This window comes from Pundamilia nyererei, unplaced genomic scaffold, assembly GCF_000239375.1.
Source record: "Pundamilia nyererei isolate P.nyererei 1_Seehausen unplaced genomic scaffold, PunNye1.0 scaffold00090, whole genome shotgun sequence".
In the NCBI taxonomy this organism is placed as follows: Eukaryota; Metazoa; Chordata; class Actinopteri; order Cichliformes; family Cichlidae; genus Pundamilia; species Pundamilia nyererei.
The window spans coordinates 2,350,349-2,360,814 of NW_005187491.1; the positions used below are offsets into that span (position 1 = coordinate 2,350,349).

The 10,466-nt window shown below is 38.1% G+C and overlaps 1 protein-coding gene across 1 annotated transcript in view; it reads left to right on the top strand.

Moving 5' to 3' along the window:
• The window catches only part of dgkb (diacylglycerol kinase, beta), a 72,965-nt gene that overhangs the window by 19,864 nt on the left and 42,635 nt on the right, over positions 1-10,466 (top strand). Inside the window, exons 7-13 of the mRNA XM_013912429.1 lie at positions 4,329-4,378; positions 6,300-6,374; positions 6,506-6,625; positions 8,217-8,334; positions 8,770-8,858; positions 9,231-9,347; positions 9,629-9,727. Of these exons, the coding sequence (XP_013767883.1) occupies positions 4,329-4,378; positions 6,300-6,374; positions 6,506-6,625; positions 8,217-8,334; positions 8,770-8,858; positions 9,231-9,347; positions 9,629-9,727 (668 nt within the window). The remainder of the gene's footprint in view (positions 1-4,328; positions 4,379-6,299; positions 6,375-6,505; positions 6,626-8,216; positions 8,335-8,769; positions 8,859-9,230; positions 9,348-9,628; positions 9,728-10,466) is intronic.

Genomic DNA, 10,466 nt, shown 5'->3' on the forward strand with positions numbered 1-10,466 from the left:
TATCCTCTGCAGCAGAGATGATTCTTGATCTTCCTTTCTGGGGGTGGTCCTCATGTGAGCCAGTTTCGTCTTAGCGCTTGATGGTTTTTACGACTCCACTTGGAGACACATTCAAATTTTTAGCAATTTTCCAGACTGACTGACCTTCAGTTCTTAAAGTAATGATGGACTGTCGTTTCTCTTTACTTAGCTGATTGGTTCTTGCCATAATATGAATTCTATCAGTTGTCAAATAGGGCTCTCAGCTGTGTACTAACCTGACTTCTGTACAACACAACTGATGTCAACAAAGCAAAGGGAGACTACTTTGAGAAATCCAAAATATAAAACATATTTAGAGTTATTTATAAATTTTTTCTTGACATAATTTCTTGACATTTTTCTTTACATAATTCCATATAAATTGCTTCATATATCTGATGTCTTCAGTATGTGTCTACAATGTATAAAGTAGTAAAAATAAAGAAACATTAAATGAGAAGCTGTTTCCAAACTTTTTACTCTAATGTATATATAATCTACTAACAGAAACCCACCTGCTGTTCAAACTTTTTGTTTGGTTGGCCGATGGCAAGAAAGTTGGGTCGGAAGAAGGAAGAAAGAAGCTAAAACTGGTTCTGTAAGAAATTGGATGGATCGACTCATCCAAAACTCCTTGATTAGAGTCCAAGAATAAAATTATGGAATTGGAAATTAGCAGTTAGTTCCCTTTATTATAAATGATGCTCAACAATTAGTAAAATACTCAACTCAAACTTTCTGTTTTAATGTCTTGTTGCAGTCAAAATATTTCCTTAATAACTTTGTACCTGCTGGTTTCTTTGTTTGGTTTGCTTTTTTTCTCAGCATTTTATCTGAGTGAGTCAGACTTTCCTGAGATGTTTTTTGGTAATTAAGAAGTGCATTCAACCGAATTGTTTTTCTTATTGCATTATTCTTTACTTAAAACGAATTAAGGTAAAATGTTTCCTCTTGCAGCCAGTCTTATCAGCCATTAACATTTTGGGTTTTCTAAACTCAGAGGTTCTAATCTGGCCACAGCTTAAATGCCTATTTTATTATAAATGTAAAAATCAATCTTTTTTTCTGCATCTCCACTTTCTGTCTTAATGCAGATCACCTTCTTTTAAAGTGATCTTCTGAGCTCCCATAAAGCTTCACCAACAGGTGTTTGATACCTCATTTTGGCAGTCTATTGACACACCTCTTAATTGCAGTCATTGCATATATTATTCACAAAGTTTTCTCAATTGGACAGCAGCCGTTTTTTCTGTGTTGCTATAATGCTCATGCTTCTGCTAAATTATCGAGTAATGTTGCTCCCATTAAGCAAAGGGGATTATTAAATAATTCAGCAGATGGTACCTGTGACTGGGAACACATTATGGAATTAACTACGGGTGATGTGTCATTGCTGCACCCTGTCCCTGTAAACCGCTGTGGGCTTTAACATGTTATTTCGGTAGAGGATGGCTCCCTCTTCTGGACTGTTTGAAAAGGCACAGCACAGATTTAAAGTGGTTCTTAGACACATATGTGCTGCTTTATTTACATCAGGTTCATTAAAAATTAAAATAGCTTTAAAAAAATACAAATTGCATGTAAATGTACAAATAAAAATGAGAAAGACAATAAAAATAAATTTAAAAATTCCCACTTTCAGGTATTTTTGCTACAGGCCATTAAAAACTTTAAGAAAACACTTCTTATGATAACAAAATGATTAAAGGTCAAAACTAACAAAAACTTACAATACCGTTTTTTCTTTTTATTGTTGATTTTTAAATAAAAGGTAGTTTATATCATTTAATTATTTATACCTAATATTTATTTCTGAAATAAAATGTGTAGTGAAGGGTTTGTAGTAACATTATTCCACTAATAAACAGGGGGCAGTAGTACACATATACAGCAATGCACCCACACTTTCTACTAAATGTGGATGCAAACTTAATCAAGTTGTGGCTTATTAAAGCTGTTTCTGTGGGGGAAAATTAATTTTGGCAGTTTGTTAAAGGTGAGTAAGTTTTTTATTAATTAACTTTTTAAAAATTATTTATTTATTTTCAATGCAGACCTCCTGGGACACATATCAAGTTTCACTTACAACTGTCACACTGCCGTTATTTATGTTTGATCCCTGTTTACAGTTTTAACTGGCCTCACCAAAGTCCATAAAATGTAGTTCTCATTTTTCTTTTAGATGATAACAATGACCTGAATAGTAATCAGGAAACAGCTGGGTTTGAGTGAAGATACATTTGAACTTATTTGCAGTCACAATTATTTTAAAGATTTGTATGTTTGAAAGAAATTTCTTTTCTTATTTCAGCCCATTTCTACTACATGGTATCATGTCAACACCCTTTTCGCTCTCTTTACTTTTGGGTCCTCTTTGATCACTACAGTCACCCCCTTCTAACACCCTCAACCTCCACCCAACAGCAGACACCAGGATCAGCCACCACCATCACCTCTGTTTCCCTGGAAACTGGCAATTAGCTCCTCGTTAGTGGCCTGACAAGCTGCCATGTGACATCAACTCTTTAGTGATGATGTCAGTAGCCACAATGTGCTGCACCCAAGCCAGGCTGGAGGTGGGGCAGTGTTTTTTTTTCTATTTATAGGCATTTGCCTGAAACAGTGTGCACAGCCATTTCCTGTTGATGTTGTTGTCACAGGTCAGCAGGACTTATAGTACTGTGCAAAACCATTCATATCATTATATTTTGCAAGGAACATTAGAAATAGTTTTAGCGGCGAAAAAACTGCAAACACACAGAAATACATGGAAATACCATAGTAAGGCAAAAAAACAGAGTTTGTGCAATTATAACTAGCTTGAAAATAGCCACCCTTGGCTTTGATGTTGGACAAGCTTTTAAGTAGTTCTTCAAACTTCTTGGAGGATATTACAAAAGTCTTTGGGTGATGCTGGCTTTTGTGCTGTTCCCTGTCAAGATGTTCCCCCACTGCTTCAATAAGCAAATAAGGTCTGGGCTCCTTTCAGGTGCAAACACCAAAGACGTCTAGCTAGTATTTTTCCTGGAAAATTAAAAGTAGAGAAGTGCTTAAAACTTTATATAACTCTGCAAGAGATGCACATATGCACATATGCACATATGCTATGTGTAAGGTGTTTTTGCCTCAAGTTGTGAAACAAATTTGCGGTTCCCACCTTTAGCTGGAAGTTTTCTTGCATATTTAGCAAAATACTTCACTTTGTTGCAGTTTGATGAAGCATTTTAGGTACTAAATCATCATTGAAGGTTTACATGCAGTTCTGACTCTGTTGCTATTGCAACAACATTGCAATATGACAGTTTTGCATCAGGTAAAAATTTCTAACAGGCAATATGATATGCAGCAGGCCTAATTCCAATGTGAATCATAATCTGCTGATACCTTTCTGTGTTCATAATTTCATTAATTCCGACAATATCCCCAACACCACTGATTGAAATGCAGGCCCCAAACCATGACACAGCCTCCACCATGTTTTACACATGACTGTAGATATTCAAATTTAAATTCGTCACTCCATTAGGCCTGCTGCCACTGATTTTCAGTCCAGTTCTTATGTAATTTGACATACCCCAGGCTTTTCTCACCATTTCCTTTCCTTCTCCCGGGTCCTGTGTCAGGTTTTCAGATACTGTTTATATGCTCATCTGCTGTAAATAGGATTTTAGGCCTGCTACTTTTCTGTCCTCTACTTGCTCAGTTTCCCTACGGTTTTTAAGGACACACTGCACATCGTCTCGAAATACGCGTTCAACTCTTCGGGGATTCAAAAAAACAAAAACACTATTTTGCCTATCAGACTGTGCTATCTTTTAAACTTTTTAAATAGTCAACTAAACAAATTGTAACAGTAGACAGACTACTAGTAACAAAGTTGCTAAATTTTCTGCTAACCAAAAAATAAAGGTCAGAAATATTATTGGTTTAAATCACAAAAAAAAGACTTGCTTTTTGACACAAAAATATAAAGAAGTGAGGAATGATTCAAGATTTTGTCACAGCGCCATAAAATTACTGACGTTAAGAGATGATCAATCACATCTGTGATTTAGGAGCTGTCCGTTCCCATGGTGACACTTTTAAATGGTAATTGGGGGACACTTAAAGTTGCAGCTTCAGAGGCTGATGAGACAGCTGCTGAGATAAAGACTTTGGTTTTCCTCTGCGTACACTGACGTGATATTGGCACTGAAGAGTGTAGCCAAAGCTAGAGTGGCACTAAATACTGACCTGAAAGGCGGAGAAACTTTGGAGAATCCAGGATGTTACTACAATAAGCTGACATTTTCTTTTTGTCTCCATAGTCATGTTTCGACTCTACGACACAGATGGAAATGGCTCCTTGGACAGCTCGGTAAATATTTCCCTTTTGGAGTGTTTGTTTTGATTTACAAAATCAGGATCCTACCTCAGAATACTTTCGTTTTTAATGAGCAAAATGGTTTTGTTATTGTTTTTTTATGAGCTTTTATGGCATTGATAATATTATATATGCAACATTATATAAGCTCAAGTTCCACTTGCCAATTAGTATTCTTGACTGACAAATGGCTGACTGGCTACTGTGATTTACCCACATAAGCAGATGAGTTTATAGAGAAAACCCATATGAGAGAAACAGAAAAAAATCCAGCAATTATATGGGGGAGAAATGGCTTGTTGATGCCAGAGGTCAGTGGAGAATGGCCGGATTAGTTTGTTGTAATAGGAAGGCAACACTAACTTGGCTAAGAACAGGAATCTGAGGCTGAAATTCACACGGGCTCAACAAAATTAGACCTATCTTCCCATGTGATGTCTGTGCTATGGATGTATGGTTGGAAGGGTCCTATTTCACTGCAGGTGTAAACTTTGCATGTGACAAATAAAAGTCTCCATCCATCCATTCATCCATCCATCCATCAAACCACACACTGGGAAAATGTTACCTGGCTTCTTGAACATGACAATGAGTTCACTGTACTTAAATTGCCTCCACTGTCACCATCATCCTATAGAACACCCTTGGAATGTGGTGGAATGGGAAATTCCTATCATGGATTTGCAGCAACTGTATGATACTATCGTGTCAATATGCAGCAAAGTCTCTGAGGGATGTTTCCAGCCCCTTTGTTGGATTAATGACATGAAGAATAAAGTTAATTCTGGAAACAAAAAGTGGTCCAAACTAGTACTAACAAGGAATATCTACTGTCATAAAGTGGTCAGTGAGCATTTAAGCAATCCAGTGGCTTGTCCGATGACATAGATTTTCAGTTTTTCAGGGTTTCTGAGACTTTTTTTCTGTCAGGTAACAGATATCCAGCTCTGTTCACCACTTAGATAACTTTAAATAAAAAATTATAATATTTAACAGCTAAACTATCATCAGATGATAGTCGATGGTTTCAAGGGTGGATTCATAATAATAGACTATATGATTTGCAAGCTGTCTTTTGTAAACATAAGATAACGTTTTTTGCTGATTATCTTTCTAATCAGTTATCAGTTAATCTCCATTTTTTTTAATCATTTCTGTCCATCAGATTCTATTTCTCTGTATGTCTGTTTCTCCATCAACAAAATCATTTAAATAAATTAAGTAAATTAATGGATGAAATGGGAAGAGTAATGGAGAAAAACAAGGATGAGTAAAATCTGTGGCTTGGACATAGTTATGAATGAAAGAGCACTGCTCATTATCTGTCCAGAGTGTGTAGGAGGGGGTGGGGGTTTAAATTAAAGGGTTAAAAGGGAGATAGAGAAGGTGGAGTGGGTTTGGTAACGTATTCAATTATTAGTCATCTCTCACCCATTATTGGACGGCAGATAGAAAGCATAATAGAAAACAGAGGACTAATGAGAGGGCAGAGAGAATACAAATGTAGGCAGAGATAGCCATTCAGTAGGACCCAATTCATACTCAGAATTTAAGAGAAAATGAAAAACAGTATGAACTCTTCATTTACACTCATACACTCTAGTTTTCAAAGATATCCTAAGTGCATCATAGTGATTCAGTGTGGTACTAGATAATAACATCACCCGCCTCTGCCCCCAAAAACCAACCATTGTAATTAAACCTTCAGCTTCAGAGTGCTTCCCACACTGCCTTTGTTTTTGCTGTGTGCAACTCTTCTCTGCAGAAGAATGACATTTCCAACCTGCTATTACGAGCTGTTCATCAGTCTATTCATGCCAAAGAAATTTAGTGACATTAACTTAAGGCTGCGACATACAGAAAGGTAAACACAGTGTTTTTGTGCCTATAATGACCGTCTGTGGTGTCGCCGCAGGAGTTAGAGCACATTGTCTCCCAGATGATGCATGTCGCAGAGTACCTGGAATGGGATGTGACTGAGCTGAAACCAGTAAGGAGTATATTCATACCCTATGTTGCTTGAGAAATAGAGTATGCATGAAAATATTGCTTACTAGCCTGAGACAATCATGTGTACTCAACTCAATATGGTTTTTTTTGTTGTTGTTGTTTTTACTGTAGATCCTTAAGGAAATGATGCAGGAGATTGACTACGATCACGATGGTACTGTATCACTGGAAGAGTGGATCCAGGGAGGGATGACCACCATCCCCCTGCTAGTCTTGCTGGGCCTGGAGACAGTGAGTCCACAGAGAGAGTCACATTTGGTGCTAATACTGAGAAGCCCAAAGCTTTCTTAGATGCACAGTGCTATGCTAGTACAGTACTATGCTAAAACAAAAATTCTCCAAGTCTTTAGAAATTGGCTGCTTTTTCACTCATTTCTAGCCCAGACTTTGACTTGACCATTCTCAGAAGAACACTTTTTGTTTGATACAGCAAGCTGTACAGTAAGGCACATAACTCGAGGGATAAAGCTAGGCACAGAACCAATTTAAAGTTGACTATTTAAATTGTAAATGTAAAAACATAGCATAGTTAAATTCCCAAAGAGCTACAGCATTAGCTGGACTTTTCAGTTCACTCTTTTTCCACTAGGTGGAAGCATTTGACTACCTTTTAATAAAAACTTACCACGTATCCTTTTTTATGAATGAATATTACTACAAAAGCGTAACAGAAAATCATGCCTTCTGACCTTACTGAATTTAGACTGCTTGACCTAGAATAATATACAAAGAAAATCAAAATGCTTTGTCTTGATGAAATCCCCCAAAAGTTGATTCTGTTCATCTGAATTCAGTGTTTTCAGTGGGAGAAACGTTTCATCACTCATCAAGTGACTTCTTCAGTCTCAGCTAACTGCATGTTTCCCAAATTTTATAAGCACTACAAATACATAATGACGGAATCTAGCACCATTTCCTAAGAATGAGCCATGAGGGTAGTTTCATGATCATTAATATGCAAATTGTCATCGCCATTGATTTGTGGCCATGAGAACTGTTCACAGAGAGTTGGAGAATGGCTGCAATCAAAGCTGTAAGCGAGTGAACAGCATCCCAGCAGACTGGGAAGCAGAAGAACATCATATCAAAGAAGCCCTGAGTAAATGTGGTTATCCCAGCTGGGCATGGGAAGCTGGGAAGAGGCTTGGAGAACACTCCAGGCAATCCAGGAGAGAAGACGGAAAAATGCTGCCTAAGCAAAAACCATTGGCGATCCGTTATGCATCAGGAGTTTCGGAACAGCCGAGACACATTTTTTCAAAACAGTCTCAATGACTTTTAAAGACCAAAAAACTCCAAAGATTCATCCACCGCAAAGACCCAGTTTCCTACCTGAAACAGAGCGATATGATGTACACGATGAAGTTCAAGAGGAAACCAAACACAGCGCAACATGGAGGAGCTACCCTGTCAGGCCACTCATTCAGTGATGAAGATGTGCACAGGGAGGAAGGCTGGTTTGAGCATGGAGTCAAGGAGGCCATTTATGTGAAAAGGAAACAACGGTGGCTGAACCGAGGAGGGGGCCTGAGATGGTGAAAGATGGACTCTTATCTCATCTCTTGATTGCAGCTGTTTCACAAATCAGCTGAGACTGAAGAAGTCACTTGGGTAAGTGATGAAATGTTTCTCCCACTGAAAAATCAACTACAAAGTGCTTTTGTACAGAATTCAACTTGCGATAAAAGGAACAAATTTAGTCAATCAGATGATTAACTGGTGATTGTCCAGCCTGAATATGAAGCCATGTGATACAGCGGTGGATTAGTGACTCGGTGACTGTTCCATCAGTTAATGGTTGCACCTGTTTCTGTTGCTGCAGAACGTAAAAGATGACGGGCAGCACGTGTGGAGACTGAAGCACTTCAATAAGCCAGCCTACTGTAACCTGTGTCTCAACATGCTAATTGGACTGGGGAAGCAGGGTCTCTGCTGCTCATGTGAGTAATTCAGTCAGTGTTACAGGTTTGACAGATGCACTTATCTGTTTAAAAAGATGAAATGTAACATTGCAAGATCTGTAAGATCTGCGTGGCCCTTCATGCATGAAAGGTAGTGATAAGGATATTTACATAAAACAACTGACATCAAAAAGTAAATGTCTAATAATTTTGATTTAGTGCCACATGATTGTCTAAAACACAGGACAGGTGGAGATAAAGGAGAAGTAAACAGTTTAACAGAGACTTTTATTTTAAAAGGATAAGACCTGCACGTGTTTCAGCCTCCTACAGTGCACCCTTTACTGAGTTAGAAAAAGATGAACAAACACATAACTCAAACCCTAGTGTACATGCTTTACAACAAAAGAGAAGTTCTTCTTTGTTCTTTTGCTCATTCAAAACAATGTTTTTGTGTTTTGTTTTTTGCTCCAGTCTGCAAGTACACAGTCCACGAGCGCTGTGTGGCTCGCGCTCCGCTGTCTTGCATCAAAACCTATGTCAAGTCCAAGAAAAACACAGAGGTACGTCCAATTGGAGTGTTTACCAGTCGGCACGCTTGGATCAGCAGTGCTCCGTGGAGCTTAGGATAAGGGCTTCTCTTCCTCTCATGGAATTGCAACAACTCAATCTGCTACTAAGCATTTCTAATTACCAGGATAAACCTAGTTTAGAGACGGGGATGCAGACAGCACTGTTTGCTTTGCTTTCTCCTCCTCACTCTCTGTTTTTCCTTCTTGTTTCCTTCTTGTTCCTTCTTGCTTGTTTTTCCCTTCCTCCTTGCTTTCTTTAATTGTTGTGTCACTTGTGCTTTTGTATATATCTTGTTTTTCTGCACCATGTTTCTTTTCTCACTTTTTTCCCTCTCTGTGTGCTATCTCTCCTTTTCTCTGCAGGTAATGCATCATTTCTGGGTGGAAGGGAACTGCCCCACCAAGTGTGACAAGTGTCACAAAACCATTAAGTGTTACCAGGGTCTGACTGGGCTCCACTGTGTTTGGTGTCAAATCACGGTGAGCCGACACCCGAGGAGAGCCAGCCACCTCCTTATTATATTCCCACTGCTTCTTGTTGTTTAGGGTTTCATTTTTGCACCTCTCCTACCTCACAAGTCATCCCACCAATTTACACTCCCAAAACACTTGTTTGCAGTTGCACGTTAATAGAAAATAAAATGGAGACAATGACACATGTAATGTAAATTAGTCTGGAGCATATACCTGAAATTGTACACTTAAACATGAGCTCTTATTGACACGAGTTGGTTGTTAATAACGGTTGCCACCTCCTCCAGCTCCATAACAAGTGTGCCTCACATGTGAAACCTGAGTGTGACTGTGGACCCCTGAAGGATCACATCCTGCCCCCCAACTCAATCTGCCCCATCGTCCTGGTAAGACTTCACTTCTGATGGGTCAGCAGTCCCGAGGCTCGGTGAACCTGACCTCGTTTGGAACTGTTACCCGAGGATCCAATCATCAGCCTGTGTTCTCCCACTGAGCTCTGAAATGGCACCAAATTATTTTGTAGAAGTTTATTTCCAAAATTGTATGAGTGCGCTTCACGAGGAAGGACTCTTACTTACTCAATAAAAACTCCATTTAAACTTATGTGGGGAAAGTTTGCCAGAAAAGGTCAAAAGCCAACATAAAAAGTTACAACATTAATTTTTTATTAATAACCTCGTTGTTTTGTATTTATGTTTGTAACTTTTTATTTGGTTATGGCAGATTTGTAAGTTGCAATATGTAAAATAAGCTTTTCTTTCAGTGAAATTCTTCAACTAGCAACAGATTAAATGTGAACTTATAGGAAAACTACTGGGAAACTACAGATATATAATATTAAGATTGACAGTTTATATTCTGACTCCTTCTTTCTGCTAAAAGTAAAAAAAAAATGTTAGAGATGACTAAATCTGCAGCCTACACTAAGCTGTTCACGTCATTGTAGTCATAAAACGATAGCAGGTCTCTAGAGACGACTTTACAGCAACAGATACGAGACACACAGTTCACTCCAATTCTGGCAGTAAATCATGTATTTACCTATGCACTATTCTATCCAATAATAATAATAATAATAATAATAATAATAATAATAATAATAATAATAATAATAATAATAATAAT